Below are 24,841 nucleotides of genomic sequence, written 5' to 3' on the forward strand. Positions count from 1 at the left end.
AGGCACAACCCCCCTTGACGTCTCCGCATCCGCTCCTGAGCCGTCAGTTGAGGTCTGGCTGCTCCGAGCTCCATGGGCTCCTCAGCCGTCGCCACAAAACGCTGTGCGGTCCGGAGCGCTGTCGGTGCGAAACGCGGGGGTGCCGACGCTGTCGATGGTTCCGGAAGAGCCCGACGGGGCTTTCGCCGTTGCAGGCGGGCGTCGATGTGCAGGCATTGGGTCACCAGCGCGTCGAGGGTCGGTGGCGCCTCCACACGAACCAGCTCGTCCTGCATCTCGTCGGAAAGGCTGTCCTGGAAGGCGTCCATCAGCGCCACCTCATTCCAAGCCGAATCCTGGCCTAGCAGTCGGAACTCTGCAATATAGTCCTGCAGGGGGCGCTTGCCTTGGCGGAGGTCCTTGATGCGCCTCGCTGCCGTCTGCCCCCGGAGGGGGTCCTCAAACATGGTGCACAGGTGTTGTAAAAAGCCCTGAAAGTCCAGGAGCAAGGGGCTATCTTGCAACAACAGGGGCGTGGCCCATCGGGCGGCAGTGCCAGAGAGGGAGCTGATAACAAATGCCACCCGAGCCCGGTCATCCGGAAAATCCTCCGGCCTCATCGCCATAAACAGTTGGCATTGTCCCAAGAAGGCCGGAAACATCTCCTGCTGCCCAGAAAACCTATCTGGCACGTTCACTGGGCATCTCGGACGGGGAGGGGGCGGAGGTGGTGCTGCAGGAGCATTTCCCAAAGCAAGTTGGGCAGTTAGCTGTGCTACTTGCTGTTGCAGAAGCTGATTGGCCTCCAGCATCTGCTGTATCTGCTGCTACAGCTGTTGGTCCATCGTGGGTTAACGATGGAGTATGGGGTGATGAACAAGATGATCTGTCCCCGTACCCACACACACACCAACACAGCCAGTCGAGGGTTAAGGAAACACTTTGGAACACACCCAGGTCTTATCTCCCACTTGGCAGCGATAGACACACCGTCTGCCAAGTGACTTTATTTTCAAAGTAAAACAGAAAGATAAATACTCAAGAGTCCAAATGTCCGACACTTTAAATCTTTCTCTCAGCAGTTCCGGACGAGGCTTTAGTGACTATCCAAGGTTTGCTTTGTTCGTCACAAGGATCCTTTGACCACCACCCTCTATTATATAGTCTCTGGGGTGTGGTCCAGTGACTCAGTTCTAATCCCTAGCACGCCTCCTAAGCTGCTGCAAACGTTTATCACGCCTTCGGAGGCGTGCGTCCAGGAATGATGTTTCTTCATCACTCTGATCCGAACCAGCTGTCTCCTCTCCCTCGGCCGGCACTTGAGACAATGCTAGAGGGGAGGGGCCTGGAGAGGGAGGCCTGGCTGACTCCTCTTCCTCATGCTCGGAGCTTTCTTCCTCCGATGGGACAGGCTCAGAGGGCGGGGCCACAACAGGCCGTTGCCATGTGGCAGGGAGCCAGGTACGTGACCAATAAGCCCATCTGTACTCCACGACCCCACTTCACAAAGAGGGACTCACATCCGGCTATCTGTGGAACAGTGGTCTCCCTTGGATCCAGACCTTCCTTTATAATAACCGCCACCCCCACCCCCCGCCCCTGCCCTGAGCCCTCGGCTTGAGCCAGGCTAAGATTCGATATTGGGATAAAACTCAAATATTAGAAATCCAAATCTTTGGTCAAGGCAGAAGTGCCTCTTCCGTGCCAAGGTGCTGAATTGACAAACGGTATTTGACGTAGGTACAGCATTGTAAAAGGGCAAACTGACCCTAAACAGATATATCCTGTTGTTTAAATGTTTATTACACCCCAAATGTCATGTAGATTTTAGAGAAGAAATACTGCTTCCCTTACTGTCCTCTTTACTGCTCTTGAGGCGCCTTTGAGCCCCTTTATCTCCTCTTTTATTATGTCTTGAGCTCCGGAGCTGAGAATCTGAGCCTGTGGGAACCAGGCTGTTATGTCTTTCCTAGAGATAAATTAAAGGGTAACTTCTACGTGTGAAATGTTGCACTCTTCGTAATAACTTTGTCTTTATACTGTATAAATATCTGGTTGAAATCAGCCATCACTGTTCAGACTTTTCGTTGTCTTTGGACTGTTTGAACCTTGCGCAAATAAACTCTTTCCTGCACTGAAGAGCTTGTTCTAGTCCGTCATTTTTCCTGTAACACCTGGCGACCGCGGCAGGACTAGGTGCAAGGCGATATTTCGCTGAGGACCGTTTCGACCCCTCGGGACCATCGGGAGGTCGCTCCTGAACATTCTCCAGGCGCCACGGAGATACATCTCCGGGAGACAGCCGCGATAACCCTGTGGGCCCGACGGTGCTCTGATCGAGTCCAAGAACCCTGCGGTGCAGGAAAGGTGGTCTGAACAAATTCCTGGCCAGGAATCTACGGAGTGGGAGCGTTTTTAAGTGAGTATATTGTAAAGGAGTATTGTACCTGCCTCTTTTGAAGGCAGAAGAAGGGATTTGATCACTCCCTTGGACTCGGGGTAGGCTACCCTAACGAAGTCCGTGTCAGGTTGTGTGGGTGGTTAAGTCATCGCATTTCTTGTTAGTGGCCGTGAGTCTCCAGGGCTACGAGTCGACGGCAGTGCGATAAGATGGGAGGGGCTCAGAGCGTGCCAAATACTCCTTTGGCATGCATGTTAAAAGGTTTTGACAAGTATTTCAGCAACCCTTCCTATCCGAAAGGATCAAAGGAGCGATTAAAATTTTTATGTAAGCATGTGTGGCCATTATTGGGGACAGGGTGGCCCCCGCAGGGATCATTAAGGGAGGAAACGGTGGATAAGTTGTGGGGGGTGATTGTAGTAAATCAGGATAAATATCTTGATCAATTTCAATACATTGATCAATGGGCGAGAGCCCTAACAGAAAAAGCTGAGGATTTGCTGCAGTGTCAGGCTGAAATGGTCAGGCTGTGTGTATCCAGATCTGGCGGAAAAATTAAAGGGGGGAGAGAAGGGGGGAGAAGTGAGCAAGAAAAAACCCAGGCAAAAAGAGGAGAGGAATATTCAAGAAGGAGAAAAGTATTGACAGAAGATGAGGAGGAGTTAGTTAGACCCCCACCGTATGCTCCATTGTGGCAGCAGCAGCCCCCAGCGCAGCAGCCCCCAGTGCAGCAGCAGCCCCCAGCGCAGCCCCCAGACCAACAGCAGCAGTTGCCGGGAGCTGTAGGAGGAGAGGGAGGTGGAAATCAGAGATGCATGAGCGATCCTGGGGCTAGACCGAAAATCAGGAAAATTCCCTCGCTGGAAGAAGGTAGTCGGAGTGAAGGAGAAGATCGGGATGATAAGGGGTTGAAGGAAGCAACAGGAGGAGAGCAGGTGGGGGTGCAAACTCGCGCAGTAACAGCGAAGTTGAAGGCTAGCAAGCAAGAAGTTACAGCGCCTTTGTGTCAGGTGGATCAGATAATAGTAAACCAGCAGGGGCAGGTGGAATGTCAGCCCCTTTTTCAATATGTGCCGTTTACTACTACTGATCTTTTAAATTGGAAGCAACATTATGGGCCACTGACTACTAAGCCCACTGAGATGGCGGACCTGTTTCAAACTATTATGTTAACACATAATCCAACGTGGCAGGATGTACAACAGTTGTTACGCACTCTGTTAACTCCGGAAGAACGAGAGAAGTGGAAAGCGGCAGTTAGGCAGTGTGTGAAAGAGATGTTGCCAAATGATGCGGATGTGCAGCCGGAGGTGTTGGTCCGGGCGCCCGAAATAGATCCGGGCTGGGACCCTAAGGAGGAACAGGACCGGACACGTTTGAGGGAATATCAGAATTTGGTGGTGCAAAGTCTTAGAAGAGCAGGGAAGCCCCCAGTAAATATGTCCAAGCCATCTCTAGTGATGCAGGGTGCGGATGAAAGCCCGGAGAGTTTCCTGCAAAGATTGATTGAAGCGTATGAGTTATATACACAGGTGGATCCAAGGCAGGGGGATAATGTGCGGATGTTGAATGAAAGGTTTATAGCTCAAAGTTATGAGGATATACGGCGAAAATTGCAGCGGGTAGAAGGAGCACTAGGGAAGAACATGACGGAATTGTTGGAATTGGCACGGAAGGTGTATGTCAATAGGGATAAGGTGGAAAAGAAGGAGAGAGATGCCAGAATGCAAAAGAAGGCTGAGTTATTGGCAGTAGTACTACAGGGAGGAATGAGTTTCGACCCCAACCCGGGGACACCCCTGGGTCCTAACCAATGTGCCTATTGTAAAGGAGAAGGCCATTGGCAAAGAGAATGCCCCAGACGGATGATGAGAGCTAGAGGGATGATGAGAAGACCTGAATTTGGAGCAGGGATGAGGGGGCAGTTTGCAGGGAGAAGGGGAGAACGAGGAATGAGAGGGGGCTTGAATAGAGGATTTGGACAAAGAGGCTTGGGACGAGGCTTTGGTAGAGGAGCTAGAGGGGGTGCCGGACCAAGAGAAGCAGAGAGTATTGGATTGGCAGACATGGTGTGGTCAGATTGACGGGGACCAGGCTTGGAAGAACCCCCGCCTGAGCCGTTGGTTACAATGAGGATAGGGGGCCAGCAGACAACGTTTTTAGTGGATACAGGAGCAGGTAGATCAGTTGTAAATAAGCAAATTGCAGCCCCTGGATCACGTAAAATCCAGGTTCAGGGGGTATCAGGACAGATTATGGGACGGCAGGTCCTAAAGCCTGTGATGTGTGATTTTAAAGGAGCTGAAATCCAACATGAATTTTTGTATATCCCTGAGTGCCCTATTCCATTGCTAGGCAGGGATCTGCTGAGCAAATTAGGGGCAACAATTTCTTTTGATGAAGGCAGTCAGAAAATGACCATAAGACATTCTCCGGAGGAAATTTGGAGGTTGATGATAGAGAGACAGGTCGGTGAGAAGGAAAAGGAGGAAAAGTGGAGGATGTTTGATGTGCCGGGTTTGTGGGCAGAGGACAATCCACCAGGTTTTGCAGCACACCACCCTCCAGTGGTGGTTGAGCTAAAACCGGGAGCAATGCCAGTAAGAATAAGGCAACGTCCCGTCTCATGGGAAGCGATCTATGCTATCTATGAGAGTATACAGAAATATTTGGAAGCGGGTGTTTTGGTGCCTACTCAATCCCCATGGAATACCCCAATTATCCTGATTAAAAAGGCAGACGGGTCTTTTCGCCCGGCCCAGGATTTGAGATTTGTGAATAGCCGAACAGTTACCTTACACCCGGCCGTGTCTAATCCATATACTTTGTTAAATTTAATCCCACCCCAGGCGGGGTGGTTTTCTGTAGTTGATTTGAAGGATGCCTTCTTTACAATTCCTATTCATCCATCAAGCCAGCCGCTGTTCCCCTTTGAGTGGGAGAACCCTCATACGGGCACAAAAATGCAATATACATGGACTAGGTTGCCACAGGAGTTTAAAAATTCCCCGACATTGTTTGGAACAGCGCTGGCTAGGGACCTGCAGTATTACATGCCTCAGCAACCGGGGGACACAATTTTACAATATGTTGATGATGTTTTAGTGACAGGACAGACAGAGGATTTATGCTGGAATAATACTAAAATGTTGTTAGACTTGCTACTCGAGTGTGGGTATCGGGTATCAAGGAAGAAAGCTCAACTGGTGAGAGAGAGGGTGAGGTATCTGGGTTATGATACTGAGAAAGGACACAGGGCTTTAGGACCGGAGCGGAAACAGGCAGTTTTGATGCTGGCCGAACCTAGAACAAAGAGACAACTGAGAAGCTTTTTAGGGTTGGCTGGCTTTTGTCGTATTTGGATCCCCAACTTTGCTTTGATGGCAGCACCCTTGTATGCAGCCACCAGGGGCGCCAATACAGAACCCCTTGAGTGGGGGGGAGAACAGAAAAAAGCCTTTAAAGATATAAAACTTGCGCTGACTTAGGCGCCGGCGTTAGCCTTACCGAATTTGCAGAAGCCTTTTAATTTGTATGTAGACACAAGTAGAAATATTGCAGTGGGGGTGCTTATTCAACCGTTGGGAAGTTGGCAACAACCAGTAGCATACTTATCAAAACAGCTGGATGGAGTGGCACGAGGCTGGCCGCATTGTTTGAAAGTGTTGGCTGCAATTGCAGAATTAATTCAGGATTGTAATAAACTTACTTTTTCCTGTCCAATAAATGTGCACTCTCCCCATGCGGTACAGTCCGTCTTGGATGCTAAAGGACATTTATGGATTAGTGGGCAGAGATTGGCAAAATATCAGGCAATCATGATTGAGAACCCCCAGGGGCGTTTGGTAATGTCCAATAGGTTGAATCCGGCTACGTTATTGCCAACGGAAGTGGATACCCAACACAATTGCTTACAAGTATTAGATAAAGTTTATTCCACCCGCCCTGATTTAACGGACATCCCGTTACCCAATGCACAGTTCAATTGGTACACGGACGGATCCAGTTACATTGTAGATGGGTATCAGGTGTCTGGATATGCCATTGTAGATGATGAAGGAGTGGTGGAAAGCAGACCTTTAGGAAGTGGACATAGTGCACAGGTGGCTGAGTTGTGGGCATTGATACGTGCCTTAGAAAGGGCCAAGGGAGAAACATTGAATGTGTGGACCGATAGTAAATATGCATTCCTTACTTTACATGCACATGGGGCTGTTTATAAGGAACGAGGGTTTAGAGATTCAGCAGGGGAAAGTATTTTGCATGGACATCTTATTAGCCGCCTGATTGAAGCTGTAAATAAACCAAAGAAAGTAGCAGTGATGCATTGTAAAGGACATCAAAGAGGAGATGATAAGGTAGCTATAGGGAATAGAGCAGCGGATGTGGAAGCAAGGGAAGCGGCGAAGCAAGAGGGGCCTTTGCCCGACTTATCTGTCTGTGTAGCAATGGATTTAGGGGTTATTCCCCCTGAAATTAAACCAACATATACGCAACAGGAAAGTGTGAAAGCAGTGACAGATTTAAAAGCTCAGGTTGAAGATGGGTGGTATGTATTACCAGACAGGAGGATTTTCGTACCAGCCTCAATGGCATGGACACTAGTACGCCTAGCCCATGAAACAACACACATGGGAAAGACGGCTTTAGAATTGGCATTAGGAAGAGATTATTACATCAATGGGCTGGCCGGAGTCGCTGCTGGAACTGTTGCAAAGTGTGTTACATGTGCTAAGGTTAACCCAAGACAAGGGCCCTTACTGCCCCCTGGTGCCATACCCCGGTCATACATCCCCATGGATTATATTATGATAGACTTTACTGATATGCCTAGATGTGGATTGTTCAGAGCTCTATTAGTTATGGTGGATATGTATACAGGGTGGCCTGAGGCTTTTCCAACAAAGACCAAACAGGCACGGGAAGTGGCAAGACTATTATTGAAAGAGATAATTCCCAGATTTGGAATTCCTAGTCATATCTCTTCGGATAATGGTCCCGAGTTTGTCCATCATATTAACCAGGCAGTTGCAAAGGCGGTAGGAATCAAGTGGCGGTTTCACAGTTCTTTTCGGCCAGAAGCAGGTAGATGTGTGGAACGCATGAACAGGACTCTGAAGGAAAGGATTACTAAGATTTGTACAGATAGTCATTTAAAATGGCCAGATGCTCTACCACTAGCCTTGTATGCCATTCGAAGCTCACCAAGGGGCCAGCACAAGTTATCGCCATATGAGTTAATGTATGGACGACCGCCAGGGTTGTTAAGGAGAAACTTGGCAGGGTGGCCAGATTTGGGGCATAAAGGAATATGGAAATGGTACAAGAACTTAATAAGCAAGTCGAGAGGCTTCAGCGATACGTGATGGAACAAGTGCCCCCCCGGTTAATAACCCATTGTCATCCGTTTAAACCAGGGGATCAAGTGTGGGTCAAACATTGGAAGAAAGAGCCACTGGAAGGACGGTGGAAGGGACCTTTTACTGTTATTATGACTTCTCCCCTTGCTATTAAGATTGCAGAATCAAAGTCATGGATCCATTGGACACGAGTCAAGGCGGCAGCAGAAACTGGCTGGAAAGTGGTCGTGGATAAACAAAACCCTACTAAGCTTACATTCAAGCGTGCTCAAAAATAGTTTTTTTTTTCTATTTTATATAGGATACTTGGAGGTGTGGTCGATTGTGGGGATCCTCAACGGATCATAAGAGTGAACTACATACCCGGGTTGTCGTATTCTTTTGGAAACTGATTAACGACAAGTGACTGAAGAACAAAGGATCCATGTGGGAGGAGAATTGGATGTGGGTGTGTTGGGGATTGGGGATATTGGTTCTGTCGATTATTGTGTTTTACAGGTATAAACAGTGGTTTTGTGGATGACCAAGGAACATCACGGCACCAGCTACTCCAATTCCTAACTGCCCGGATCTGCTCCTGAACACCCACTCAGTATAAACTGTTTAGTTATTAAAGAAATCTTGATTGTAATAAGCAAAGGGGCGATTTCTGAATGTATTAAGATTTTTTTCCCCAATGTGTTGGTTCTGCAATTGTGGATGTGAGTGCTGTTGTTGCGCTCATTGTATAGACTGTGTTTTATGTACAGGGTGTTTGCTTGAGTGTGACATAAAGATCATAGAAGAAGTACTAGAACACTATTTGGTGATAGGGTTAAAGACATCTTATTATACACTTAAGGTTACCCCCACCGTTGAGAGAGCATTGAGGGATCAGAACAAAAAGGACCGGGAGGATGCAGAATATGGTAATCATTGGACTGGGATTATGGATGAGCGGATGGGTAATGAGACTACGAAGTGAACTAGACATTCCCATGACAGAAGCGGTGAGTGAGGAGAACTGTGACCCATGCATACGCACAACATTGCAGGGAACACGGGTTTCTAAAACTTTGATCTATCACACTCAGAAGCCTGACGGGTGTGGGGAGTATAAACCCCAAACCTGTCAGGTAAATAATACCATATATCACATGTGTATGTTGAATGATAAGGTACAATGTTACAACCCTGCAGAAGCTAAGCAAATCACTACTTATGAGATGTCAATATACACAACAGATTGTGGGAGAGAAGAACTTTTAAATAAGACGGAGTTTAGACATTTAGGAAAGCCAGTAGAGATAACATTTGATGCCTGTTTAGCTATCAATCGTAACTGTGATGTGTGGAAGTCAACATGTGGGACATTTGAATGGGAAAGAAGTGATATGTTGGACAAAAAGTATATGTGCTGAAAGCATGGAGAATGTAGTGATTGGGACACATACAGTTATTGTCCATACTGGGCTTGTGCAGTTATGTGGACGGGAGATCAGCCAGGGGGCTCTCAAAGATGTAAGCTGGAAAACGGGGTAGCTAGTAGTAACTGTCAACGAAACCAATGTAACCCTATAAAGATTACATGTACCCCGACAAAATTATGGAAGGAGGACTATGGATTAGGGATCTATGCGAAGGGAAAGGATCTTCTTGTAACCCTTCGATGGTATGTCACTAAAGTTACCAGAGCGACACAGGATACGAAAGGATTGTTCTGGTCATATTATTTGGAAATGGAGAAGTTGAATGTACCTGAAATTCCTAGTCATGTAACAAATACCTTTGTCAAATTAGCCGAAGACATAGCCCATACCCTGAATGTATCAAATTGTTTTGTTTGTGGAGGAACTAACATGGGAGAAAAATGGCCATGGGAAGCCCAGGAATTAAATTATTCCAAAGTCTTAGAAATGGATTATAAGGGTAATCTGTCATATAATAAGGGTAAGGATGGAGACTGGACCTTGACTACTAGTTTGGTAGGGAATGTTTGTTTTCAGAGAAAAATTGTGCCAGGCTGTTATCAGGTGGGAAACCTCATATGTACAGGAAAATGGGAAAGTAAGGTATGGTGGTCAGGAGCAAATGCCACAGAGGGACCTGATGAAATGGCCTTGTTTAAAGTAAACGGGTTATCCTTTTTAAAGGATCCAGATAATCAGACCCTTGAATGGCTGGCTCCTGATGGGCTATACTGGATATGTGGTAAGATGGCATACGGGGTCCTACCTAAATCCTGGTGTGGAGCCTGTGTCTTGGGATTAATTAGACCTGGATTCTTTTTGCTTCCCCTTAAAACCCGACAGGTGTTAGATGTCCCGGTATATGATGAGGTGGGAAACTTAAGACAAAGAAGGCATGTAGATACATCGGCAATAGGAAAAGTTAGGGTTGGAGGTAACCAGCGTAGTTGGGGGAGTGAAGAATGGCCTGCAGAGCGAATTATTGAGGTTTATGGACCGGCTACATGGGCGGAAGATGGCATGTATGGCTATCGGACCCCTATATACATTCTGAACCGTTTAATTCGTCTGCAAGCGGTGGTTGAAATCATTACCAATGAAACTGTAAAAGGTCTTACTCAATTAGCTAGGGAAAGTGTCAAATCAAGGACATATATTATGCAGAATAGATTAGCTTTAGATTATTTGTTAGCTAAGGAAGGAGGGGTATGTGGAAAGTTTAATTTGACTAACTGCTGTATAGAAGTTGATGAAAGCGGAAAAGTTATTAAGGAAATAACAGACAAAATGGTTAAAATAGCTCATGTGCCAGTCCAGACGTGGAAAGGCCTTAATTTACAGGATATGTTTTCAGGATGGTGGCCAAAGTTACCTGGCCTGCAGGCCATTTTTGGCCTGGTAGGATTAATAGCTGCAGGGTGTATTTTTCTCCCATGTATTTTACCTCTGTTTGTTAAAACTATCTCTAAAAGTCTATCCTTGCTGGTGGAACGTAAGACTACTGCTCAGGTGATGGCTATGTGGGATTATAAAAGGCTCCAGCAGGAAGAGGACTTAGAGGTGTGACTCGTCTGGTTATCTCAGATGAGTCACAAAGGGGGGGTATGAGCCAGGCTAAGATTCGATATTGGGATAAAACTCAAATATTAGAAATCCAAATCTTTGGTCAAGGCAGAAGTGCCTCTTCCGTGCCAAGGTGCTGAATTGACAAACGGTATTTGACGTAGGTACAGCATTGTAAAAGGGCAAACTGACCCTAAACAGATATATCCTGTTGTTTAAATGTTTATTACACCCCAAATGTCATGTAGATTTTAGAGAAGAAATACTGCTTCCCTTACTGTCCTCTTTACTGCTCTTGAGGCGCCTTTGAGCCCCTTTATCTCCTCTTTTATTATGTCTTGAGCTCCGGAGCTGAGAATCTGAGCCTGTGGGAACCAGGCTGTTATGTCTTTCCTAGAGATAGATTAAAGGGTAACTTCTACGTGTGAAATGTTGCACTCTTCGTAATAACTTTGTCTTTATACTGTATAAATATCTGGTTGAAATCAGCCATCAATGTTCAGACTTTTCGCTGTCTTTGGACTGTTTGAACCTTGCGCAAATAAACTATTTCCTGCACTGAAGAGCTTGTTCTAGTCCGTCATTTTTCCTGTAACAGGCTGATGAAATGCACGGAAGCCTGATGGGCATATATCCACGAGGGGAACTCCCCCCTCCTGGCCCAACCAGGTCTCCGTAATGCCCGCTAGGTCCACCTCCCCCTCCTGAATAAGATCGTGAATGAGGGGGGCTTTATTAACAACGGACCTGGCATTGCATAACATCAGCCGGAGGCTCTGGCCCTGAGAATCTGGACAGCCTGGGGAACGAGAAAAGCATTGGGGACCGGAGTGTGCAATCGCTCTAAGATAGCGAGTGCGCATTCCCCGAACATGATGTGGTCCCCAGCTTCCGCCATATCTGCCCCTCCCACTCACTATACTGATGGAACAGCCCTCTTCAAATCGAACTCCAACCCCCTCCCCGACCTCCGGTTCTACGTCCCTAATGTCGCAGCCCTTCGCTAAGGCTGGTCTTGAACCCAGTGGATTTCCCCCAGAACCCACCCTAATCCCCCCCGAACCCCTTAAAATTTTTGTTAAAAACCCACTAAAAAACCCACTTAAAAAACCCCTCAAACTCTTCTTTGCCGCATGCCATCTCTCCGGGCTCCAACGCCCGTCATCAAGATAGGCCCTCGATAACGAAGAGGGCCAAACCTGCGAGAGGGGGGAATCTCGCAGGGCACAAAGGTCATTCACCGAGTACATCTGGACATCAAGGGGAGGTGATAATCCATGGCCAATAGCCAGGGGACAATTTGATGTTATCACAGTCAAGAGGAGTGAATGCCAGGCTTCAATAGAATTCCAATGGGACACATAGGACCTCATTGCCCTCTCACGGCAATGGCAGGAGTAAGAATGCTGTTTCGGACCAGTAAAGGGTGACCCAGCCCCCCTCTCACGGCGGCTGGTCAACCACGATCGTCCAAGGAACCGGAGTTGAGACAGCAGCTGTAGACCCACTCCACCAAGACTTGAATCCCCAGATGTAAACCTCCATTCAATGGAGGGAAAGAATGGGATCAGGTCAGTCCACATAGTCCAGGGCAGGCTCAACGGTGGAGATCATAACAGTCAAAAAAACTCCAGGGAGGTCAAGATGACACCTAGTCCAGGAGATGATGGGAGGGAAAAGAGGAGAGCCAAGGCAACAAACGCCAGAGGGGGGAAAAACCCTCAGTCATGGTCCAGCTCTCCCCCATCCCTCCAGATCTTCCTTATAATCATGCTGCTCGTCTCGCCCAGCCTTCATAGATCAACATGAAGGCCTCTGGGACGACCAAGGGCCAAACAACGCCCCACGATCACCCAGGAGATCTAACGCCACGAGTAAGCAGCTGCCACCATCTCCAACACTCCCACACACCAAACTGCGATGGCTCCTTCCCTGAGCCGGCGGCCACCATTTCCACGCCGCCAGCATCGCTGCCGCCACCGTTGCCAGCCTCCCCGTCCTCACCTCGCCCCCCTCACCGCCCTAGCACATGTCCAGGAGGCAGATTGGGCTGGCGAGGATCCCGACGAGGGTGCCGCATCACCGCCATCGCCGCGGCGCTGACGCCGTCTTCCTGGCTCTGCCGCCTTCGCCATGGGAGGTCTGCCGCCGCCCCCTCCTCCTTCGGGCCGCTCTCACCGTCCTGTGGTCTCCACAAGCCGTGAGCCTCCGTGAGCCTCCGCGAGCCTCCAGGACGTTCTAAGAAGCCGGAGACCCCTCAGCAGAGAGCCTCAACACTCCTCCAGCTGGGCCAGGGCTGCAGCGATCGAAATTCAGCCCTTCAAAGGCCCCCTGAAGCCATAATCACCCCCCCGAAACACCGGAGTCACAGGGAAGTCGCCATCTTGCGCATGCGCATGTCCTATGGAAGAGAAAGGTAGCAAGTGTGCAATTTGTGTTCTCTAATAATAAAAAAGCATTTAAAATAACATTTGCAGTATTTTAAAATAATTTCTGATGCCAGAATTATGATAAATAATTTGTAATAATCACTACTTATGCCCCATCACGTGAGGATTTCAAGAAAAGATTGGACAGCCATTTGTCTGAAATGGCATAGATTCTCCTGCTTGAGCAGGAGGTTGGACTAGAAGACCTCCAAAGTTCCTTCCAACTCTGTTATTCCATGTTGTTCCATGTTGTTCTTTACTTTCTAAAATGAAGTAATGGGAACAATATGAATACTTCTCATTTTTTAAATATATAATTCAATTATACTATTAAATTGTTTGTCTCCATTTTAGGGAGAGCATAGCGGCTGTTGCTTGGGCAAATTCTCTACCATTGTTTGTGTAAAGCATAGCCTGTGTAATAGGATATTGTTTAATGCTTTTATCCTACCTTTTAACATTAAACAAATTCAATCATTATTTTGCTTGTAGAAGAGTCTTGTAACCCCCTCTCCCCCCTGAGAGTAACCAATTAAAGATTATGATAAACCACAATAATTCCTAAAAGCAGATCAGCAGGAAGTTTGCCCTGTACCGGTAATCCTCTACTTATGATCCCAATTGGGCCCAAGATTTCTGTTGCTAAGCAAGACAATTGGGAAGGGAATTTTGCCCCCGTTTCATAATCTTTCTTGCCACAGTTGTTAAGTGAATCACTGCAGTTTTTAAGTTAATAATACAGTTGTTAAGTGAATCTGGTTTCTCCAATGCCTTTGCTTATCAGAAGGTCGCAAAAGGTGATTACATGACCCTGGGACACTGTAACTGTCATAAATAAGTGCCAGTTGTCAAACATATGAATTTTGATTATATGGGGATGTTGCAATGGTTGTTAAGTGTGAAAACCAGCCATAACCCACTGTTTTCAGTGCTATTGTAACTTCATATGGGCACTAAACAAATGGTTGTAAGTTGAGGACTACCTATAATGAAGTATCAGATTCTTCTGACACTTGGCTGCTAAAAAAGGGAAAGGATACTGGGATCCTGAACACCAGGCAGAGCAAAACAGCAGTTTTGCTTTGCAGGGCTGAAATTCTGAATCACCAGTATGAAAGCAAAGTCTGGCTTTCATGGTAGCAAAGTATGCAGTATTTCTCAGCAGGGACACAGGAGAGTCAGCATAGGAGTCCAGCTGTTTATTTCGGACATGCCTGGAAATTAAGCTGGCCTACTAAATCCTTCCCCCAATTTCAGTCCTCCCTTCACTTTGGCCACAATATTTAATCTGAGTGGCAGTTCACACAGTCCTTAACTGGTGGGTTCCCTCCCCTTTTCCTCCCTACTTGTAATACTAGAACAACAGATCCCCTTGTTCTTTCTTCTACCATTTGCCAATCCAGAGTATCCAAAGAAATTTCAGTGCTGTCTGTCACTTTATCTTCCTGTACAAAAAGCTTAATTGTAATTCTCATTATCTGAGCTTTGGTATATAGGCAAGAGTTATTGTTCTTATGAGTCAGTGTTAATTCTGATTTTTGTTGATATTTGTTGATTTAATAATCATATTACATTAGCAGTTTTACTGTGCTATGTCAGTAGAATCATCCTCTTGGTGACTGTTTATTGTTTCATTTCTAGGTGAAGAGAAGCTATACTTTTTACATATCAGCTGTATGAGAACAAAAATAATTAACAGTTCACTCATTCATATGCTGTTCATAGCTATCACAGAGGCATCTGTATCATCCAGTAGACAATGAGCCAGTGGAACTTTTGTTTTGTTGACCGATGGTAAATAAAGAAAACAGAGTGATTTAATTGCAGTCACATTTATTTAAAGTTTCTATACACATTTCCTAGATAATCAGACCTTTTTCTGACACATTTTAGAGGGGATTCACACTGAAACTGTCACTGTTTTACTAAAAATAAATACAAGACTTAAAGTGTTGCACAGTTCTAAAATATACAAACTGGCTTGGTTTTAATGTAAACTTTGAAAACATTTTACAAAAAGAAACAATTTAAAAAGTTCTATTTACAAATATTACAAAAATACAAAATGGATGCAAGTCCATAAACCGTTGTCTTTTCTGCCAGCATGAACTGGTGCTAGTACCAAAATAGTTACACTGTAACCTCCTTTATTAGTTTTTAAACTTTTAAGTCATAACCTAGATATTTCTTTAAATCTGCCACAATTGCAGCAAATGCACTCTTATCAGCATGACCTTTGGCAAATGCACACATATGCTTTATTTCTACAATTAATCAATACTCTATGCTGCCAAAATATTACAAAAGAAAATGTTACCAAATGAACAAGTGCCTAACTTCAAAACTTACTCTGAAACATCAGTGCAAACAACAGAATCACAAGTTATCATTATGATTCATAAATTAGAAATGTTTCTAGGTTTATTCTCTGTTTCAAGATGAGATGTTAAGCTTTGTTTCTTTGGAGGGTTCTGAAGACATCCTACTTGTGCAGCACAACCTTATAAACATTTACATAAATCTCACTGTATTCAGTGAAGCTTATTCCTAGGTAATTGTGGTCTCTGATAATTTTTATCAGAACACTCTATCAGCAGAAGTTGCTCACATTGTTATCACATAATATCACTTTGTTAATGGATATTAATATTCTATATGGTAAATTTTGCTTCTGCCTGATTTGACAGGAAGCATCAGAACTTCAGATGCCTGTAACAGAGTGCTCAATCTGAGTTAGCAAATAATAACAAAAATAGTTTTTTAAAGTAGATTTATAATCCATCATAACTTGGGCTTTATTGTTATAAATAGAAAATAGAAATGCTTTGTTACGGATTTTTTTTGTAAACAAAGTAAGAGGTTGTGATAGTTTTGTGAGCATCACATAGAATTATTTATCTGCCTTCTCATTCAAATTCTGTGCTTCAGCGGAATAAATCTGTAATGTTTATATGGAATCTGATACAGGGGTCCCCAAACACCAGGGCGCAGCCCACTACTACCATGTGTGCCCGCCGCTCGCACAAATGGACTGCGTGTGCATGTGGGCTTGCTGGCCACTCACACAGAACCATGCCTGCCCCCCTCCCCCCCGCTGCTCTACAAGGCTGAAAAGGTTGGGGAACTCTGGTTTGATATACCAATAACTGCATAAATTGCCTGGATGACACTTATAGGTCTTGTATTTTGAACAAACCAATTCAACTTTTAATATACCTTATGTAGCATTTTTATTGAACAGATTTAGCATTCTGGTCCTAAATGAGAATAGTACTGAATTTGACTATAACATCAAAGCATTGTAATTGATGATCTCTCACTTTAGCATTAAGAGACATAATCAACCTTCAAATCAAATAGTAAAATAGCTCTTGTAATCTTAGGGAAAGTGATCTTAAACAGCACTTAGACCTTGCATACCAATTGTGTGACTTTTTAAAAAAAGTGACATTAATCTTTCTCTCCCTCCAACACATTCTCTTTCACTTCCTTTTTGACAACCTAGTACTTATTGTAAGTATTTTCATTGCTTACTATGAGCATTGTAAGAAATAATCCTCCCCTGATTTTCACTTTTCCTAGATTCCTACAAGAATTTACATCTGTTTGAAGCCATCTTCCCCATTTTTCTCTACCAGTGACTACCTACTTAAATCAGTTACTGGGCTTAAACTAAACTTGACAATACATTTCATCTCAAAATAGTTTCAAACCTTTCTTCCTAAATTCTGCTTTCATTAGTTAGTTACAATTACTGCACATTAATATCATTTGTTTGTTATATTTCTACCATGCCTTTCATTTAGGAGCTCAAGGCATTGTACTCAATATTTTCAGAGAGTTGGACTGAAAGAAACTGATCAGCCCAAAGTCAACAATTGAGCTACCATAACCAGAGGATACTTAGAAATTTGGTCTCCCTGGTCCTAAATACTGCGTGTTTTTATCAATCATTTTATCACTTTTTCCTTTTCAAAGGAAAAAATAGTTAATTTTGAATATATGCAATAATTTGCTCAATTTTAAAGTTAATGTTCTCATACTTATTGTGAGCATTGTAAGAAATAATCCTCCCCTGATTTTTACTTTTCCTAGATTCCTACAAGAATTTATGTCTGTTTGAAGCCACCTTCCCCAGGAGCTACATTTCTCTACTAGTGACTACTTACTTAAATCAGTTACTGGACTTAGTCAGAGCTTGAGGATACATTTCATCCCGAAATAGTTTCAAAATCTTTCTTCCTAAATTCTGCTTTAATTAGTTCTCCAGTTTGATACACTGCATTTTACAACCCGATTCAAATCATTCAATTTAGAGCAGGTTACACATGGCAAACTATTGTGTTATATCTTGGGAAAAGATTATATCTGAGATGACTTTTAAAAATCCCTACTGTAGTTTGATCCATCAGCATACTTTTGCTTTTGGTCTTCTAACAAAAAACTTCAAGCAACTTCAAGTAATCCTGCTTTCCCCTGCTTTCAGTTAGTCATAATATTTGCTCTGATTTCTTCTGCACCCCATCTATTATGGACTCCTTTCCTAGTATTGTAAACAATTTTAATAAAATCTAGATAGAATGTAATTGAGCAATATGAATCAGAGACTTTCCCCATTCCATGTTTATGAGATGTATAAAGAATGCATACATATGCCTAGTTCTTATTTTTTTCAGTGTCGTTTTTATAAATATTCAGGTAGGATGAATGTTGTCCATACAAAGCTTCATTGAATTATTATTGTACAGTTTATTCGTGAATCAATAGCATTTGTTGCATGCTTAATAGTTACTAAGCTATGAACATGAAATTAATTTTGTTTTATTTATCAGAGCATTGCTAGGTTTCCCAACAATCTAGTTGTAATAGTAGTATGAAACAACTATAATCACTGGCCATATTAAGTGCCAAATATCATAGAAAAAGCTGGATACCTAACATTTTTTCTTAAAAGGTTTTTTTTAAAATGTTATTTCTGCTGTCCTTTTTACATGTGTTTTTCATTCCAAACACCAATGCTAATAGTTATGGTGGCACTATAGCTCTCATACCTGTTCATTGGATATGGCTTCCCCTAAGAACTCTGGGAATTGTAGTTCTTTGTTAGAACTGAAACACTGAATTATTAAATCTACAAGATGATGGACAACGTGACAATTATGCCATTACCAAAGGAATTAAAAAGCAATATATTTTATTGTTTTTCAATAGCTTGCACATAAGAGAAATATTAATCACACTATTTAATCACCTTTGTAGCCTACACAACTTTCTTTTAAAGAGCTTTCCCATTTGATCCTCACAGCAAACCTATGAAACAGATAAAAATGATGGATACATTATCGATAGGTGGAGAACTAAAGGCAGAGCTCATGGTGGTCTGTAGTGGTCTATACAAGTAATGAGCCAAATCTACAGATAACCAGATCAAATTATTGTCTAGCTGTTATGGAATGAGCAATTTAAGGCAGTGTATAAATGTTACTGATGATTGACACAGTCCCAATTTAAAGAAAAACGTCTTGATTAAATTTCCAGCCCTATAGTAAAGTATTGCTAGCCTATAAAACACAACTCAGAAATCCAGAATTTTGGCATTCCTATGAGAGTAAAGGAGCAGTAAAGAAAGATCTTGATATAAATGGGATTTTGTTTTGTAATTTAAAAAAAATTAAATTATTTTTCCTGAGTTTGTAATAACTTAACAAATTTATTCTCTTCATGCAAATAAAATTTGTCATTACAAGCATATTGCAGTAGGCATGACTGCAGCTGGAATACTATGGATTATACTAGCTACTGTATGCAAAGAGTTATTATATGTACTGTACTATATGGTATAATATGACTGGGTAAGATTAAAAATCTAGTTTTTCTTTAATGTTTCTACTTCTGTAGTTTCTATGCAGTCTGCATGTTCAGTGCAATTCCTTGGTTATAACTACTCAAACATATTATTATTATTATTATTATTATTATTATTATTATTATTATTATTATTATTATTATTATTATTATTATTATTATCATCATCATCATCATCATCATCATCATCATCATCATCATCATCATCCTGCAGCAGTTGCAGAGAAGACCATCCAACAGAAATCTGAAAGCCAATTTAAGGATTTTCTTAGAGAACTGCAGATGTAGGTACTTTCACATATAAATAAATATATACCGCTTCACAGTCCTTTACAGCCCTCTTTAAGCAGTTTACAGAGTCAACATATTGCCCCCAAAATCTGGCTCCTCATTTTACTGATCTTGGAGGGATGGAAGGCTGAGTCAACCTTCCATCTCTGAGCTTGGTGAGATTCGAACTGCCAAATTGCAAGCAGTCAGCAGAAGTAGCCTGCAGTACTGAATTCTAACCACTGCACCACCACAGCTCTTAATAAGAGGAGATTTGATTTCCAGGTTAAAAAAACAGGAACAATAAATCGTTATCAATCTATTCACTGAGAAGGAAATGGAAGGCAAATTGTTTAATTGAATAAAAATGTTTGAACTTCAATAATATTTGCTAAATTGCAGTGTTGAAGACTGCTGCATAATAGTGCAATTCTTAATATATTTATTCAAATACAGCTAATTTTAGCAGGTTCATCAAATTTCAGGATACACTAACTAAAATGGAATAAATGGGATATGAGCATAGCCTAGGATTCAGTTACTCAAGGCTCAAATTTAAATTTTAAAAAACCTTTTAATTTAGTATTAAATTCTCAATCTCTGAGCCATCCCAAAATGTCACTTTAAAAGATTTTGTCTTAGAATAGTACCAGGTTTTATTAGTATCTCAGAGTTTCTCAGTATGTGTGTGCGCGCGTGCGCATTTGTATGTGTCTATCATGTATCTAATTAGTTTTTAAAATTCACTGTTCTATTTGGATTTTGATGATTAATGCTAGTTTCTTTCAATTGTAAGTTGACTTTTAAGGCAGATCTTTGCATATATTTTTCATATTTTGTATGTTGTTAACATACTATTGCTTAGTAAACCTCATTTTCCTCTATTTCATTTTTCTTCTATTGTTCTAATAACAAATGAATATTTGGCTGATTGTCTATTTTCCTTTATTTTAAAACTTCTCTTTCCCATTTTTTAAATCTACGGCTATTTATATGAGCTTTAGATTCCTTTTTTAGATTTTCTTTAATGTTTCTACTTTTGTAGTTTCTTTGCAGTCCTCATGTTCAGAGCAATACCTTGTTTATAAGTATTTAAGAAATAATATTTTTATTAGATCATCGTGCAGCAAATGCAGAGAAGACCATCCAACACAAATCTGAAAACCAACACAAAGATTTCCTAAGAGAACTGCAGTATGTAAAGAAGTGGAGGGTGACAAGGAAAGAAACTAAATAAAGAAATGAAAATGGCAACAAACTTTAAAGAACTTTAAAATTGTTTTAAATGACAAGTGAAGAAATCAGTCAAAAGTGACACAATTTTTGATATACCCAAAAAATTCCACATAGCTACACTTCTCAGAATTCTTAAGAGGGGGAAGCCAGAGCAGAAAACCTGGTTTATAAACATTGTAGTATTTGTCAACTAGCCTCTTTTCAAAGAATTCATTTTAAAATTAGCTTGCTTGGAATGACATTGTCAAAGAAATTCAGATATCACTTAATTTCATAGTTTTTATTAATAGGAATTCCACTAATCCAAGTGTTAAATTCATGATAGAGGCTTCAATTATTTAATAGTGGTAGTGATTGATATGTAAATAAACTTGATCTGAAAATTGTATTCACAGAATACAGTCATTACCATATCTTTATCCTTTGTTATCATATAAGATAGTTTTCATTTGTCACCCACCACATTTTTCTCTGCAATAATTTTATTTACATTTGCTTATCAAAAATACGTAAATTTACATTTGTTTTGTCTATTCTATTTTGTTTCAATTCATTTTAATGTAAAAAAATACTAATTCGTCACCAACTTTATGTTTGCTACCCCTAGGGAAGCACAACAGTAATGTTATGTTTCTGGAGAGAAAAAAGGAATCTAGAAAACTGGATAAATTTACACTGAGGGTGGAAAGGGGGGGGGGAGGAATTAAAGGTTAACCATATATTTCTAGTCATAGAAAATGGGTCGTAATAAATACCTACAGATCATTTAACCCCATCTTTCAGCACTCTTTAACATTTTCAAGCATCACATATTGCCTTGTAAGATATTTGACTGCTACAGAATAGGCTTTTTAAAGTGAAATGAGCTTATCAAATGCAGAGTTCCCCCATTTAACAGTCAGAATTGTGCTCAGACCCTTAGGCAACTTATGTTGAGCTTTGAGAAGATCGATCATCGTGTGGGCTCCCATCTGAATTCTCTGTCTCTCCTTCTGAAATGGCTTGCATTGGGGTGTTATATAATCTGCAGCGGACACTGTATCGGCTACTGCTTGCAGCTGGAGGTGCTCGTGATCGTCCTACACGTGAAGATGCTGATGTGGGAAAACTTTTGGAAGAAAACCCTTCTACGTTTATCCTCGGGGGACAAGGAGAGTGAGGAGCTAATGCCTCAGCTCTTGATGAGGCTTGGAAGGGTTCATCTGCAGTTTGAAGAGTATCCCCAATTAGTTCTCCAGGAGATTTGGGAGAAATAGGACTCTTTAGTATCTCAGTGGCTGACATTCTATAGCTAGAATCAGACCGACTACCTTTTTTCAAGAGCAGTAGTTTAAATTCCTCATTTGATGTACTGGACTTTTTGGCATTCCGATAAATAGGTCCAGGAGACCTCTGGCTGCATGCTGGACTTCCCACACTGGTCAGAGTGAGGGGAATATTAGTAACAGGTGAGGTGCTGCTGACAGAAGACACACTATTACTACTAGATGAAGCTTTCAGTCTGTTCCTTGAAGAAAGGTCTCCAGAATCCTTTCTTCCGAGCACTTTCCTTTTTGACCTGTTATGAAAAGAATTATATTCAATATTCATGGTACTGAAACATAAATATTCATACCTATGTGCATTTATCTAATTACACATAATAAAATTTGATATAATTATATGTTATATGTATATGGCATAGCATTTTGGGGTCCATTGCTTAGGTCCAGAAATTTAAATCAGATCTCATCATAGAACTCCCTTACTGCACTATTAATAACTACATAACTAAAAACCTAATTTATCATCCATGAAAATGAGGGCTCTACCTTCCAGATATTAGAATTGACAATATTGTCTAAATTGGAAAGCGAAATAAAAAAAATTGTAAAACTAAAAGACCAGGGCTGGTGAAATAGAATTTAGTTATATTGTGGCTTCCCTCCACCCTGATAATTTAGGAAATATTGCAAAGCAATAAAAAAAGCTTGGACCAAGACAAATCTGGTGCCAGTAATATATGATAGTTGTGATATGCAAATTATGATGACATATCTGGATCACTACAATTACAAGATTTTTTTAAAAAATGTCAGATCTATCAAGGTCACTATAGGGTTGCCCATGAAAGTCATCCTAACTGTGCCCAGGTAAAATGAGACAGGGCTTATACTGGTCAGCAGAGATATGGGAAGATGCTAGAAATGGCTGATTACTTTAGCAACAATGGTAAAAGCATCAATTCATACTGTGCAGGAGAAGGCAATGGTAAGTCACTTCTATATTTTACCAAGAAAATCACATGGATAGTTTCTATAAAGTGATTTGCATTATAGTGTCAGATGGTGGTCTGTCAGGCTAAATGGTACTGAACATGTTATACAGCATGAGCGAGGATCATTTGAAGTACTAAAAGTATTTATGGTGTGACTAGATTAAATCATTCTTGACATCTAACTGAAGCTGCTGAGGCTGCTATGAAGGAAAAGAATCCAAAACTGCAAAAATAAAATTACACTGGGAACATGGAATGTAGGGAATATGAACATGGGAAAGCTCAACACCCTGAGAGACAATGAGAGACAAATGAAGTAGCTACATATTGACATCTTAGACATTATCTAATAATAATGAACTGAAATTGGCCACTTTCAATCATACACTCTTACTATTTATTACATTATGAAAAAAAGAAAGAACAGTGTTGATTTAATCAGAAAAGCTTTATAAAACCCTACTAAGACCACACCTGGAATACTGGAACCAATTTTGGTCACCATATTACAAAAAAGATGCCAAGGCTTTGGAAAAAGTTCAGAGAAGAGCAACTAAGATGATCAAAGGCCTGGAGACTAAAACATATGAAGAATGACTGCAGGATTTGGATTTGGCTGTTTAAAGAAAAGAAGAATTAGGGGTGACATGATAGCAGTATTCTAGTATTTCAGGGGCTGCCACAAAAAAGAGGGGGTCAAATTATTCTACAAAGCACTAGAGGGAAGGACAAGAAACAATAGTTGGAAACTAACCAAAGAGAGAAGCAACCTGGAATTAAGGAGAAACTTCTTAAAAACGAGGATAATTAACCAGTGTTAACAGCTTGCCTTCAGAAATCGTGGATGCTCCATTACTGGAGGTTTTTAAGAAGATACTAGACAATCATCTAAAATAGTATAAGTTCTCCTGCTTGAGTAGGGGGCTGAAGACCTCCAAGGTCCCTTCCAGCTCTATTCTATTCTACAAATATGGCAAAGACAATATTTGCATGCAATAGTGTCAATGATTGGCCCTTTTCCGGTTGACATTGCAGCGAGAATGGTTTGGAAAATAGTGGGCTCTGATGAGCTCTGCGAAATGTAGCTGACAACTGCTGTCGGGAGACCCTACAGGGTCCAAGCTGCCTTGTAGGGGTGGCAAAGAAAGGAGAGGCACTTCATGGACCACAAGGAACTTGCAATTTCCTCATTAGGTCCGAAGCAAGCTCTCCTGAGTGGCAGCAGGGACGATGGCCATTTTTGGCTAGTCACAAGCTGGGACAACCGGGACCAGAAGAGTTGTGCTGGAGCAGTCCATGGACAGAGCATTGAAGCTGGGTGAGATAACTTCCAACCCTTACTTTAAAGACTTAAGTACAAGAATTTCAAAAAATACTCCAAGCATTAAGGAAGTGGTGATTAGACACACGGAGAAGATTAAAGACTGAAAATTAACAGGCGAAAGAAATGCCCAAAGAAAGTTTTAAAATATAGAAAGCTGGAAAAAAAGCTTAAACAATCTGAAAGATGATTTTTGGGAGAAACCTTTCTTATTTGTATCTTTAAACCCCCTGGATTTATCAGAGAATCAGCTGTTTTTGACATACTGTTTAAGTATGGAATTGGGATTGGGAATAGGAGAGCCATCTACTGGAAGAAGAGGAGCATTACAGTGGGAGAATTTTCAATGAAAATGTATTATGTTTAATACACATAACAGAAGAAAGTAATTAGCACTTGGAAGGCGGCCTGACCTTGATCCTATTTTAGAAGATGATTTGGATATTTTGAAATACTCAGTGAGCTTCTTTTCTTTTTTGAAGATTTTTTAAATGAACTAAATTGCAAATTTAAATTGCAAATAATTAAACTCTATTGAAACCGGTTATTGGATTGTGGATTTGAAAGATAGGAGGAAACCTAGTGGATTAACTTGGACTTGCAGGATTATTAATGCCTTTTGATAGAACATTCTATGAGGCAAAAGAAGAAAGGTGATAGAACAAAAGAGAAAAGAAGAAAAGTTAAATAAGACTTTAAAATCTGGACAATT

General features: G+C 41.9%; 3 protein-coding genes across 5 annotated transcripts in view; 2 read left to right on the plus strand and 1 right to left on the minus strand.

Moving 5' to 3' along the window:
• The window catches only part of SCML2 (Scm polycomb group protein like 2), a 288,235-nt gene extending 280,060 nt beyond the window's left edge, over positions 1-8,175 (plus strand). The window contains exon 13 of the mRNA XM_060686707.2: positions 8,042-8,175. Within this exon, the coding sequence (XP_060542690.1) occupies positions 8,042-8,146 (105 nt within the window). The 3' untranslated portion in view covers positions 8,147-8,175. The remainder of the gene's footprint in view (positions 1-8,041) is intronic.
• Positions 935-4,464, plus strand: LOC148113486 (uncharacterized). Its single transcript, XM_087895641.1, has one exon. The coding sequence runs from the start codon at positions 2,590-2,592 to the stop codon at positions 4,462-4,464; it is 1,875 nt and encodes a 624-aa protein (XP_087751767.1). The 5' UTR covers positions 935-2,589.
• A 6,821-nt stretch (positions 8,176-14,996) lies between the features above and the next one.
• Positions 14,997-24,841, minus strand: part of NHS (NHS actin remodeling regulator) — a 540,422-nt gene continuing 530,577 nt past the window's right edge. For all 3 annotated transcript variants that reach the window (XM_034434594.3, XM_034434585.3, XM_087871410.1), the window contains one exon: positions 14,997-22,109. In XM_034434594.3, coding sequence (XP_034290485.1) covers positions 21,479-22,109 — 631 coding nt within the window. In that variant the 3' untranslated portion in view covers positions 14,997-21,478. The remainder of the gene's footprint in view (positions 22,110-24,841) is intronic.

The sequence above is a fragment of the Pantherophis guttatus genome, chromosome 5, assembly GCF_059756535.1.
Source record: "Pantherophis guttatus breed Tessera chromosome 5, ASM5975653v1, whole genome shotgun sequence".
Classification (NCBI taxonomy): domain Eukaryota; kingdom Metazoa; phylum Chordata; class Lepidosauria; order Squamata; family Colubridae; genus Pantherophis; species Pantherophis guttatus.